This window comes from Bacillus rossius, chromosome 16 (genome assembly GCF_032445375.1).
Source record: "Bacillus rossius redtenbacheri isolate Brsri chromosome 16, Brsri_v3, whole genome shotgun sequence".
NCBI classification, from domain to species: Eukaryota; Metazoa; Arthropoda; class Insecta; order Phasmatodea; family Bacillidae; genus Bacillus; species Bacillus rossius.
In genome coordinates this window covers 2,650,898-2,665,803 of record NC_086343.1, presented here as the reverse complement: position 1 = coordinate 2,665,803, position 14,906 = coordinate 2,650,898, and the positions used below count along the sequence as shown (strand labels likewise).

Below are 14,906 nucleotides of genomic sequence, written 5' to 3'. Positions count from 1 at the left end.
GAATCCACGTATAAACATAGCGGTAGTCGCCCCAACTTTTACCACCCCAATTTTTTTTTTTTTTTTTTTTTTGCTTAACATGTAGATAAACATGTCATCATATTTACTTGTCCTGGACAGTAGTTAAAACAAACCTTACTTCTTTAATGAGAAACCATAAGTTAAAAATATTTAGAATTTATTAGATTGATTACACATTAATTTGGGGCCACTGGCAGAGTGATCGGAGTTCATCGCTGTGGTGTCAAACCCAGAGTTTTCGCAAACGAGAAACGCGGCAGATGTCGCTGTTAGCCGTTGGGTTTACTCAGGTTGATCTCATTACCCTTGCCCTCGCATTCCGTCGATACTCCATTCTCACCTCATCATCCATCTGCTATGTCCCTGAGTCGACAAGACGTTCCTTCAATCATCCATACCGATTAGTTAAAAAAAATCATTTAATTAACTTATGAAACACCTTATTAATTGAATAAAACATTTACTAAATAGATCAAGACTCCTTTTAAATTGCCCCGAATATCTTGAATTATTGTTTAAAACCTTATCATATAATATTTTTGATTACTTGAAAAACTAAATGGATTGGGTCCTGCCATAATCTGTGCATTAAATTGGTCCAAGCATTTTGCAGACATAAGCAAGAAAGTGTTGGCTAAGCTCTATTCTTTGAAACGTCTCAAAAATTTACTCCCTGAACATGTTAAAAAAATGTGTTGCTCAGGTGCTCATTTTTTTCATGTTTTGATTACATTGACATAGTTTATTGTGACTTTACTGACCAGTGAGCTAACAGATTGCAGAAGATTATAAATGTGTGAATTCATTTAAATTTTCGTTTAAAACACAAGACAACATTTCTTCTTGTTACAGTTGTTACGGAACACTTTTGTGGTTAAAACTAAACAAAAGATGAAAACTACACAGCCTAATGCTGTAGAAAATAATAATTATTCAAACAAAATACCAACAACTTTGAGCTAAAATATTTCAGTTTCTAAATTCTGTCACAATATTGGTACTCACTTGTTCTAAGAGCAACTTACTTGTCTTGGTTGATACCTAGACATCGCTACAATCTGTTTTTAAATCATTGACTGCAACTGCAGCACATTTTTGGCATGCTCTTGAAGAGTAATACAGTTCACACTTGGCTTACAAAAGTCTTGTTTTGGAATATAAAAAAAAATTTATTTGTACACTTGAAAAGGGTTGTGAATGTATTTTATTTATATTCAACTTCAATTTAGGGTATGTATTTGTGTGTGGTGTACATTGTTTTGTGATAAGTTCAATTGTTTGAAACGTACATTTAAATGATGAATAGGTTTTATTTTCTAATGTATTATATTGTAGTTAATGTAGGTAATTTTTTTTTTTAAATCATAGAGGTATCATTGGTTATGTAATTTTTGATATGTACATATTTATACTGTCCAATTTTGTTTCAGTAAACTAGACCAGCATTTATGTTCACATTAAATTTTTTTAAATTAAGATAATAATACAATTATACTTTAGTAACTTCAATTTCAGTTATTCTCTTAGTTTAGTTTTTATCAAAGAGATTACTATTATTATTTAATTTTTTTTTGTGTTTGTAGAAGTGATTGATTGTTTTTGTAAGACAAGGCTGTCAGTGCCTTAACTTTGCTACTTGTAAAAATAAATAAATCTGATGATAATATTTACTTAAGGTCAGGGGCACAACAACTAAATTTCCATAAGGGGAGGCAATATACCTTTTTATAAAGAATCATCGATCCCCCCTATTGAAGCAGGGGGGGGGGGGGGGGGTCCGGGGGTCCTTCCCCGGAAATATTTGTATTTTAAGGGGGAAAATGGTGCTATATGAGCAGTTTTATTATTTAAAAATTGATTACACAGCACTTTCTTTGCCCCCATTTGCCCCCACTTGAAGGTATCAGAGGGGGGCAAAATACCCTTACCCCACCCTCCCTGTTGTTGCGCCCCTGCTTAAGGTTATTGGTATATTAACTTTAATAGTTCTTAAATAATATGAAACTTGCAGTTTTGTGTTTTTGCTTTAGAGGAAGAATTGACCAACTTTGGTTCCAAAATGATCGGATATAATTCTTTTTTGTTTCCATTAGAATCTATAAAATCCTCAGATCCCAGAATAGGAATTGACTCAAATCTAAAATAGACTGTGGATTAAGTTAAAATGAACAGCATTTCATGCTCATTCTTTCCAATTGTCAGTGCGTGCCGGTCAACGAGAAATCCACGGTGATCTACTTGCCCCAGCTTCCAACTGTTGAGTTCTCGGAGACGCTGGTTACAAACGGCTCCTCTAGATACTACTTCGTGGCTGACACCAGCTCGCTGGAGGAAGTGAAGGAATTGCTGAGCCGCGCGACGGCCCAAATAAAGACTAACCTCAAGAGGTATGTCTGAAGGCACAGCAACCATGATACACTGAGGCTGCAGTACAGAGCGCGCTACCCAGCTTGTTAGCATATCATTTTGTATAACAATAATTATAATTTTTAATATTTTTAAATTTGAACTTTTTGTTTATTTTTCTAAGACCATAACATTATGTCTTTTGACGGTATTATTACAGTATTAGTATACAGTCTAAATGAAATACCAATGATAAACAAATAATTTTTTCACAGGAGACACTATTTGTAGCAGACAGTCACTATTAAGAAAAATATGTCCTCTTAATCATGTACTATGATTAAACAGAGATAAAATATTTAATGTTAAATTGATAGAAAAAAAAATTCAATGGCAAAAATGGTTGAAACCAAGATAGTGTATGTATTTCAGTTATGTACATAGGTAGTCTTCAAAAGTAAGAATTTAATATTATCAGATGATAATATCTTGATAAAGTACATCAAGAAACTGTATGCTCAAAATTTTCATTTTTTTTTTTAAATTTTTTTTATAACTCTCTTCTTTTTGAATGTCATGTGTGAAAATTTTCATCAAACAGTACCAAGGGTGAAGAAGGTGGATGGGGGTGGTTTTTTGACATTCTTTTTTTTATAAATTAGTTGAAGACAGTAATTTCCCCCTTAATTTAAATGCAAAGCGTGTTAATCAAAAAATACAAAAACTCAGTTTTAGGGGCTGAGAAAGGGCGATGCAAGTGTTTTTTTATTTCATGTAGACTGTGACCCGCCTCTTTTTTAGAAATCAATATTCTCCTAATTTTAAATACAAAGTATACAAAATTTCAAACATTTGTGTCAAAGTTCTGTTTTAAGGAGGGCTGGTTTCCAAGGTAACATGTGCAAAGTTTCATCGCAGTCAGATGAAGGGTTTAGAAATGCATATGGGACAAACAAGCAAACATTAATATATATATATATATATATATATATATATATATATATATATATATATATATATATATATATATATATATATATTAGAGGCCACCTCGAAAGATTACTGCTCCCAGCCCACAAATGTTCACCCACCAAGACGTTTAGCGTGGATGATAATGAGACCGTAATATTATAAAAACAAACAATTGACTCGGTACATTAAATTGTGGAATACTAACAGTAGCAAATTAATGTTACTATTATTAAGTAGGAGTGGAATAAGCATAGTCTTTAACTTTCAGAGTGTCTATAGGCTACAAATGTCACAAAAGCGACAAAAAAGTAAAGGCAACTGGACTAGTCATGAAAGTCATGAATGGTCTCAAAATAAACAGCAATGGTGCTGAAAGTCTACAAACTTTAAATTGCAGTAGTGTTTTATTGACTTGCATTTTTGTCAACTTTTAAAGTACCTAGTACATTAAATATGAATATTTAGAGACATCCACTTAATCATGTTGAACCTTCTGACAAGATTTTAAGTTAGTAATAAAAAAAGCAGCACGTTCCTGTGAATGGTAGTTTTACTTTGTGTTATGTTTTAATTTAGCTTATTATAAATAAAAATGACTGATGTGTACAACTTATTAAAAGAAATGTTTTAAAATGATTTTTAATTGGTTCTCCAGGTATTTTGTAGACACTTCAAAGCTACTGTGATGTTTGTTTATGTTTTTTCAAAGGGGGCACGAGTCTGTCTGGCCGAACTCTAGGCTTGTGTGTGCCAGTTTAGTCTTTTGTGAGAAACATCTGTATTTTCACTAAATCAATCAGTTGCAGGTTTGTCTTCCTGATGGATAGACAAGCTCCGCCATTCTCGCTGAGTGATCAGTTTTACACCAAGCAGTTGAGCCTGGACCTGGTGGTGAACATCTACTGCAACAAGGCGTGGGGCAGTCTGCGGCACTTGGAGGCATCGCCCCAGTCGGCAGCGGGTCGCAACGACCTGCACAGGCTGACGGCGGCACTCGGGTAGCTACTGCTCACCTTTCATTTTATTCTGAGTCCGTGGTTTTCATTTTTTGAGGTAGTACGTATGACGTTCTTATGTTTGAGTTAGTCTTATATTTCAGTACTTTTTTATGTTCATGTTAATTTTTAATCTCTACTTATTATATTAGGTTCCCGCGTTTAATGTTTGTGTTACTTTCTTATGCTGCCATGGAGAGGGAAAAAAATAAGAGAGAAATAGCAGGTGAGTGATTGCTCGATGGCACAGTATTACTGATGGCAGCAACAGCGAATGATTTCATTTACTTTCAAATATTTTTATAAATGTTATGTTTACATACTTTCTCTTACTTTTGCTTACTTTTGCCTACATTCGCATATTTTCGCGACTCATAATTCATTCGCAACTCTAAACTCTCAACTCTGAGGTTGAATCCAGTGTTAGCGTTAAAATTGTGACTATATGTATAGACATTTCCAATAGGATTATTTGTCTTATTATTAACTATCATAAACCTATAGGTGGCAGGCACCATGCATATAAAACACAAACACACTGTCGACCGGCCGTTGATGCGGCGGTTGGTGAAGATGCCAACTAACTTGTGATGGACCTGTCAGCTAGTCCACAGGTAGAGTTGAGACTCTGCTCTGGGGCTGGTGTGCCACACGGCCGGCAGACAAGTGTTGATCAGACGGAGAACCTCCGGCTGTTGTAGCCACCGGGGACGTTATGCTACGGGATGTTACAAATGATGGAATGATAATTACTGGGAATCAGTATTAATGGTTTTTATAGCACATTGATCTCTTGTAAATGTACTGTTCAGTACATGGCGTGTCCTAATCACTGAGCCAGGGCTCGTCGTGTGGCCGTGACTGGTTGTGACAGACTATGCTGTCGATTGCGTGTCTATGATTACGGGCCCTCTGGCCTGAGGTACATTGTTTACAGGGCAGCCATTGGCGATGAGCGGCACTTAACATTAAGTTGTGCTGGACACACACGCGATAACATGAAGGCAACCGCTGGTGGCGTTGCACAGTTATGGATACACGAAATAAACAGAATCCTAACAGGTGGTAGCCATCCCCAATAGCACCATTACACAGATATTTAAAAACCTTGAAATGCATGTAGGCAGGGCAAACAAACCATTGGAGTTGTGAATGCATGCATGAACCTGTGATGGCTACGAGCCCTAAATTAAGTACTACATGGGCTATAAACGCAGGCCCCAAAAGTCCTCTGACCATATTAAAAGTTAAAGCCATTGGCGCACTGTTCGCTTAATGCGGTGTCCCTGTGCAGGCAAAACTGCAGACGTCTCTTGACTAATATTTATTATGTGAGGCCTGGACCACACCTCGCGACCAGGAAAATATTACAAATTACGATTACAAGGGAAAGTCCCATACGTGGGCTAGCCGTGGAACCAATGAGCAAAGATTTAAAAATTTACACAATTGCTGAAAATGTGGTCAGTGACGAACAAAGGTTGAGGGGGTCCACTGCGAAACTCGCCTAGACTCGTTGAAGGTTGATGACAAACTGGCCGAGTGCCACTAGGAGCTGGCTTCCCACGAAAATGTGCAGTGAACTGCAGAGTACTTCAGGCCATGGTACGTAGTCGAGCTAAGTAAGAAATTACTAATTATAATATGAGTTATGTTCGATGCTGAAAAAAACCGTTTCTAATACTCATTGTATTATCAATATTAACAAATAAACATACGGCAACAACTATGGCCAATTGTCGCTCGGGCAACAATCAATATTTCGGCTTTGCTGTCCGTTCGAGACATTGCACTCCGTTGCACACTCGTTCGCGGCACCAACCCAGCTGCTTACACGCCCCTGCGAGGCTGTGAGAATAGACTCAATACAATTTTAACACGGGCAGTTAAAAAAAGACAAAGGACAACTACTTTACAGTAAAACAATTATAATTATTAGACAACCAACAGGTTAAAAGACTTGAAGTTGTTTTATATCAAGGACATTTTCATTTCCAGGTCATCTTATATATTTTTGTGGATATGGAATTTTGCTAAAAGTTATAAATTTTTGATTCTGGCTGTTGGTATTTTTTTTAACTGCAGTCATTCACACCATCGTCCAGGTCGGTCACGTCACGTCACGTTGGACACACACACACAGAGTAGAGGAGCAGATGGTGGACTTAGCCTGGACGATGTCAGAACATTAACTAAATGGTGTGGACATAAAATATAAGTTAATTTACAAGTTTAACAGCATTTGGTTTGAGTTTGGATTCCAACCAAAAGTCACGAAAGAAATATTTGTTTCTGAACTTGGAAAAAATTTTATGTTAAATCACACTAAATGAAAGCTTTTATTTTGTTTCAGATTCGATGACTTTGAGTGGTCTTGTGTTGGCATCAACTTAAAAAATTTGAGCAAAGGAAAGCAGGTGATTAGACATATAACATTATTAAAGTCATGATCTTGATGATGGAATATATATGTTTTGACTTAATATAATTTTAGCTGGTTTCTTATATTTTGTGGTTTTTGTTAGCCCTACAATGTTTTCTGTAACGCACAACAAATGTTGCAGTGGCGTGCATCCAATATTTTTTTTCTATAATTAAAGTCTTAAATATCTCTTAGTTGGCCATTTTTGTTTTCTAACGTATCTTTTTGGAAGTTTGTGGGTTTAAATTCCAGTCCGTCCATCCATATTTCAGTTTCCTGGAATCACCCTAAGAAAATGCTGGGAGTACAGTGTTGTCTTACTATAGGCTGTGACCAGTTTGTTTTCTAAGTTCCCTGACCTGTATCACATATGGCATGACCTCATCTTGATACGTAGAAAAGAAATTAATTCAATAAATTAAACAAATTTACTTTGAATGGTGTTGTCAGGACGACATCAGCCTGGGTGTAGTGGAAGTGTCCGGCCGCACTCCCGACGGGCGAAGAGTGATGTGCTTGGCACGCCTGGAGCCGGGGAACGCACGGCTGACCATGGAGCCGCGCCTGATGTGGCCCGTGCCTGAAACCTGGAGCCTAGAGGACGCTGCAACCGTGCCGCTCGCGTACGTGATGGTGAGAGCCTTACCGTTGTGAGAGAGTAAATAATACAAGCACTAAATGCTTTTGGCCAAACGTCTGGGAGTTACTTTAACTTTCAATTTATCGTTTCATAACTTTAGTTGGTCTTAAATCTCTCTAGTTCACTGCTTTTAAAATCAAATCATTGCAATGAATTAATTATATAAGCTTAGCTATTTCACAAGTTCTGTGTTTGGGTCGATCGCTTGTTGTTTTCACTTTTGGAATTTGATTTTTCTCCCTTGTAATTTAGCAGAACCCCTGCTCTCCCAACTTTTGTACGCATAATTTTTAATTTGATGTATGGATGTGCATCCAATATTTTTTTCTATAATTAAAGTCTTAAATATCTCTTAGTTGGCCATTTTTGTTTTTTAACGTCTGTGTTTATCACTATAAAAATTCTTACAAATACCAGTGATTATATGTTTGGAATAGAGTAATAAAAGGGGAAGAAATATATTAAGGGAATTCCCTAGGAACTCTGGAACTTATTCAGTAGTAAAGTGTGGCCTGATTGGCTGATTTACGTAAGCAGTGTTCTTAAGAGGCCGTGTCAGTAAATGTTTATTTCCAATATTCTGCTCTAGAAGTTCTCTCTTTTAACAGTGAGATTTAGTGGCTTTTTCAACCGAAGGAACTGTAGCCGCAGCGCGTGATAAAGCTACTATACCCTTATCACAGGATTAGTGGGAAGGTTGACAGCTCGAGTTTACTCGACGAAAAATGTATCTGGTTCCTCGACAATCTGAGAGGATGACAATCTGACCGGCGGCTCACTAGGAAATTGCAGATGCAGGGATTCAGAATCAAGAAACCTCACTTTAACAAATGTAGTATGAGTCGTATCTAAAACTAAAACTAAAAATTTTAATACTTTAAACGTATCGGAATACAATTAATCTTCAAACATGTGGTAATTATTCTTTATCTGGATGTAATAGTCCGTGAAAAATAATGTTAGTTGACATTAAAAAGTATACGAAATTCATCATGTAACGTTTTAAAAGGATAATAACATAAATGCATATGCTTAGATATTGCATATGCATCACACACAATCTAAATACAATCTCACTTAAGTCAGACTACCTAATTTTTTACAATGCACCATCATACAGTTTAACAGAGGTAGGTGAACCTCTTATCGACGTTGTTTCAAAGAATTTAAATTTACAAATATTACTATTTATCTTAATACGATATGTAGCCTACCTTTATGAATACGAACATACAAAAAAAATATTGAATTTATCACATTACACAAGACTAAAACACTAACAAAACTTAATTTTATACATTGCTGTAGCATATTAGAAGACGAAATAACTCACAAGACTAACATTAAGAGGGCTGCATTACAAATTTACTTTACAGAGAAGAAAATATCCTTTCAGGATATTTCATTACCTCATTGATTACATAATACTGCCGTTGATGTGATCGTAGATATAAAGTATTTAAAAAATATATTCCATTATGTTTATGTAAATATTTTGAAAACGTTATTGCTTAAAGATGCTCATTATTTAAATAATAACGAATCTTTTACTTTTATGTACTGAACAAACAAAATACTTATAAGTTAATAAGAATAAGCTTAGTTGAGTAACATCTTCAATTTGTATTTAATTCAATGTACATATCGAAAATCATGTACAATGAATGCAACAGATTGAATTCAATAATAATTTGATCTTGTGAAACGGCCATAATATTGATGTAGATTAGGGACCGGAAAAATTCGCGGTTTCGACGGCCTTCAGGATAGACTGCACATTCCCCTGTACACTCGGGCAAATAACGGCAGTTCATTTGCTGCTGACTTGTTAGTCGTCTCAGCTTGTTTGTCTGTGATTCGATCCTTCTTTGGTTGGTGTTTTATAATTGGTTGAGATTCGTCCAGATGAACAGTAAGCCAATAGCAAAATCATCTAAAAGGTATATGTATTTGACTTCTAGCCTATCGCCGAATGAATCCGCGAATTTTTCCGGTCTCTATTAATTATAGATGCTCACATGCATCGCGAGAGTCCGTATAAAGCCTATTACAATTCTATAAGTATACATTAAAATGCTTTTAAAATATACATGTGTAATATAATTAAAACTTGTTTAAGTAAGATCATCACAAAAAAAAATGAAAATCCTTCAACAGTAAGTGATGTTTTATAAGATTTTAACAAAACACATCTTACAATAAGAGAATACTAATCATACCACATAATTCAACACAAAATATACATTCCAGTAGGCGCTACGTAAAAACAACTTCTATTTTTATGCTGATTACTCTGCATTGTTTTATATATATATCATTATTTCTTACTTTTAATATTCTCTACACATTAACTGAAATTACTTATTTACAGAGTCTTAGCTAATGTTGGTCTGTACCACATACAGTTCGTACGATATCTCTACGCAAAACACATACAGTTCATTATTAGTAATATCAATTATATTTCATGAACATAATGAAATTAGTATAGGCCCTAGGTTGTTCACTGTTAATTGAGTACTTCTGAAGTATTTTCATTGTGAGTTAACATACATACCAAATGCCATTCTTCCAGTAAAGTTACAAAGAAGACAACAAGATAATATAAATATGTATGTAGTACCATATTTTAAACTCCTATTAAATGAATAATAACTCAATCTCTATTCTGGACTATTAAGTAATAATTTTTATTACTGTTATTTATAACTTAAATAAAATGACAACTAACAAATTAGTAAAAAATAGAATTACGTGCGATATAGTGTGACATTTGTACTTGGACGGCAAACGAATATAATAAAATTTCTATGACAATGTTAACTTTACTCATTATTATGGAAAGAAACAAAATGGGCAGATAAGCATATTCTACGCTGACATTTAAAAATGCTCAATTCAAAATGAACATTCCCTAGCAAGAAAATTTATTTTATATCACCACAAAAAATCAAACTGCGGCGTCATTTTCCCGATGACAAACAAAAAAGTTGTATGGTCGCGAATAATACATTCGTATAGCGTCACATCAGCGGAATATTCCCTTGGCATAAATGTGTGAAGTCTGTGGCACTTATGGAGAAGTAAACCTTCGCTCGAACACAAAAACAAATGAACGAACAGCTTTTTTTTTTTTGATAAGATGTGCAATCGGAGACCCCTGGGGTGGTTGAAGAGTGTCAGGTCGGTCGCCAGACCAGATAGTAAAAGCTCAGGGGCTGAGGATAGAAAAGGCATATCTCCAAATTATTAAGTATAAATGTTGTCATGTAATTGTTAAAGACTTGATTACACCCAGGTTTATAAACCCATCATGATCATGAAGACACTGATCGGAAGGTAATGTGCAATACATTTCAATGGCGTTTGCAGTTTTTGCTAAATAATTATAAATATAAGCAAAATTTCAATGTATCTGGACAAATCAAAATATTTATAATATTATTTTCATCACAGAAATAATATATGATATGATAACTAAATTTGAAAAAAAGCGGTTATGTTAAATGTATTGTATACTTTCAGTAGGCAAAATTTCCGGCCCCTACCTCTTATAGACTTTGAGAAAAACTGCCTTTTAAAATAACATTGATATAGATAGGAGCGCAAATTTGTGACACGGCCTCTTAATGGCTGGCTACCTCTCCTCTGCATGGGTGGACATAGCTCAGGTTGTTCTTCAGTTTGTCGTAACTCACCGTGGCTTGGTGACTGAAAACAGAATTTTGTAAAATTGAAAAATGGTTCAACGATAATCAGTTTCTGCCATTATTTCATAAATTCACGCGTCCCTCAAAGTAACGCTGTTTGATTAATGCATATATAAAGTAAAGACGCCAATGAATTACGGCAAGATTTGAAGTAGCGCGGTCATAGATTCAAAGTAAAGCACTATTCGTGAATTTTTATTTCCATGCACGGACATTGGCAACATCACTTATGTAGCATTAGATACAATGCAATAAATTAATAATGTGATGAATTAACAAACATTATCGAGCTATTCACTTCCTTCATTGCTTATTTATCTCTGATGATGGCCCAAGTGTTCAGCCAATGTTTATATTACGTCATCCTGTGTGTCAGCAGCAGCAGCTGTAGAGTGAACAGCCAGAAGCTTTCAGGGCTAGTTTACCTCGCACATAATTTGATGCAAATCTTGGCATACAGACATAGAGTCGGGATTTACATTAAAAGGATAAATAATTATTCTAACAATAGAGTATTTTAAGTTTATGCTTTATTTAAATTCTTATTGGAACTGAAATATGTCTCCTATATAAAAAAAATATTATTTTGTTACTCAGAAATGTTGTTAGCGTAGGAATGCTGTGCCCAAGTCTTATTATGTGGTATGTGGATTTTTAAAATCTAATTTTAGGTTGTAATTTCTTAAAATACTATTCAACACTTTCTTAACTGTTCTTCAAATGTATTTGTATATATTTTTTATACTGCAAATTAATTTTAACAGGAGCAGTGTCTTAATTAAATGGTATTTGATTAGTGATGTTTTGATTAGCACTCTGTTTTCGTGGAACGAATTAGAATGTTACTTGCAGGGGCAGGTGAATTCTATTTTAGATAACAAGTTATTGTAATTTCCAGTTCAATCACCATCATCAAAAATACAGTACTCTTGTCGTCTTTTGCTTATAGTGCCTTGTAATAATTTTTAAAGTGTTTTCTTGTATTACAAATGTTGGGTCATTTTTAGCCTGGAGAGCTGATATGTTACACACTCCTAGTCCTATACCTGAGTATGGTCGATGCCTATGGATTTTAAATGAATCATCGAAATGTCTGTTCATCACACGTACAGTGCACAGTTTCATATTTGGAGATGTCTCGAAAAGGTTTTTTTTTTTTTTTTTTTTTTTTTTTGAAAATGTTGATGTGATTTACAGGAAAATTTTTTCAAACAAGTTATACTTTCTCATAAACGTACAATTAAATTTTTTATTACCTCTTTTTATACAAACAACCAAATGAAACATACATTTAGTCTTTCTTTTCAACACAGTGGACCACTTAACATTTGAGAGTTGGGTAGGACCCAATTCTAAACTCTGTCAAACGAAAAGAACAAAAAATTGTTGTTTAATCGGTACCTACCAATTTGCAGAAAATAAATTATTGCATTATGCATATCAACCTATCTTAAATTATGTAAATCTATTTTGGTAATGAGAAAAAAGGAAAAACCCACATAAAATATATATGATCATATTTTTCCTAGGAACATTTTCACGCTTACACCTCTAGTGACGTTGCCATTAGTGAACGGATGATAAGTCCTCATGACTGCCGGAACGCCAGGTATGTTAGCGATGCTGTTGTGACAGGCGTACTACTCCCTGGGCCTGAAAGCAAGGATCGGCAACAGCCTGCTGGTCCTGCCCGGGAACTTGCTCCTGGAGCAGACCTACGTGGCGGTCGCCCTGCACTTGGGCCTGGAGGTGTGTGTCGCAGTCCTCGACGACCGGCACAGACACTTCTTCCGCGGCAAGTTCCCGCAGGTGAGACCCAGCTGGCGCGGTGACGCTTCTGAACCTTCAAGAACCTTCTGTAAATAATGGGTTCCAGCTATTTTCACTCTTCTAAATACAAAGTTCAAAAATGAAATAGGGAAACAGAGCTACGGTACTCATCTGCCCTCAGTGTATCCTTAAATGATTTTTGTTAACAGACACCGCTGTGATATCTTGAGCACTTTTAAAATTGTTTGGTTTCTTTTTAAGCTCCGCACACTGAATGCCTGCCCGGGTAGGCAGATGCCTTAAAATGTGTGATTTAGCTCATTTTTTTACATCACTTACTAAGCAAAAACCGCCATTAACGGTTACGATTAAAAGTATTCAAAGTTTAGGAGTGATTTTACAGTGTTAAAATGTAAAAAAAAAAACTCACAATACAGAAACTCATACTTAATGTTATTTTTTCAGTTTTGTGTTATAGAAATGTTTTTATTTTGGCAAGCTGTGTGGTTTTTGTTTGAACACAATATTGTGACAAATGACTGATTCGTGATAAATATTTTTCTACATGTGAAACCATATCCCTGTGTGTTGCACTTGCACAACATTTTTTTTTTTAGTTTTATTGCAAGTTTTAAAGATTATTTTCTATATAAACATTACTTTTCATTTTAGAGGGTAATTTTTCCATCAGATATACAGTAGAACCCTGTTATAATGTTTTTCAAGGGAGCACAAGAAAAAAACACTATAAGCAGGAAAACGTTATAAGCAGGAAATCTCAATTTAGCACTTAACAATGTTCGAGCTTTGTACCAATGGACTCACCAAGCTATGTAAACAACTTTAATGTTAAAACCAAAGATAGTATACTTGATACATGAATTTTCTGAAACAAGCCAACAATTTTTCAACTTCCTCTTGTTCCCTGGTTAAATTTTGTTTGTCTTTAAAGATACACTGCCACATTTTTTGTAAAATTGTCTCACGATTCATGATGACAACATTAAAAGTGAGAACATCAACTCCTTCGCCACCTGAAAATGTTTAATTTTGGGATTCCTACATATGAATGAAAAAAAAAAAATATTATTTGTAAGCAATAGAAAACACTTTTAGTTATGCCCTCGCTCAATGATTGGCAACTTAAATATCGTAGGACTATGTACGTGCATCTGAATACCCACTGGAATGGCAAGGAAGAGAAGAGTTGACTAAGGGTGCCAACTGACACGTAACTATGAACATTGTGTACCTTCAGTATATTGCATAAAATAGTATTTTAACAAACTTCATGTATTGTATGGCAGTGATTGTAAACATAAACATACATAAAGGAAACTTTTTATCGTAAGTGTTGAAATAATTTGGTTTTAAAACATTTTTTCCCCATTTATTGAATGTTAGAAAGCAAACATTATAAGCAGGAAATTACACTATTTATGAACGTTATATGCAGGAAATAAATACATTGTCCTTATGGGGGAAATATTGGGACTTTAAAAATATGACATTATAAGCAGGAAAACATATGCAGGAACATTATAACAGGGTTCTACTGTATCTGACATTTGTAAAAGTCAGGTAAAATTTTATAATTAAAATTTTGCCTTACTAATTATATAATGGTTACTCACTTGAAGTTTATCTTATGGGTTTCTGCAACTGGATAATTCTTTACTTCAGTAGTCTAATTAAAAAAAAATGTATGTGTAGTTATAATGATCTGGAATCAGCAAAACCTCCATCGTGGGAATGAAGCTAAACTTGATGTTTTGCTAACATAACTAGATAGTTAGCCGCAGCTTCAGCACAGTTTAGTTTTTTCATTATTTGTGATTGAGAAACCACGGAAACTAGTTTTGGACACTCATTGAAGCCCAGATTTGTGGTATTGCGTCAATATACATGATATGCTGTTTCATGTGTGAAATAACCTGTGGTTCCCCCCTGACAGTTGCATGCTACAACGATGCAGGAGTTGTTATTGATGGTCTAGGTTGGATTCCCGGCAGGTTCACTCCCACATTTTT

General features: G+C 35.0%; 1 protein-coding gene across 1 annotated transcript in view; it reads left to right on the top strand.

The window, feature by feature from the left end:
* Positions 1–14,906, top strand: part of LOC134540181 (fatty acid synthase-like) — a 109,956-nt gene that overhangs the window by 77,409 nt on the left and 17,641 nt on the right. The window contains exons 22-26 of the mRNA XM_063382744.1: positions 2,224–2,408; positions 4,140–4,337; positions 6,688–6,751; positions 7,207–7,389; positions 12,742–12,915. Of these exons, the coding sequence (XP_063238814.1) occupies positions 2,224–2,408; positions 4,140–4,337; positions 6,688–6,751; positions 7,207–7,389; positions 12,742–12,915 (804 nt within the window). The remainder of the gene's footprint in view (positions 1–2,223; positions 2,409–4,139; positions 4,338–6,687; positions 6,752–7,206; positions 7,390–12,741; positions 12,916–14,906) is intronic.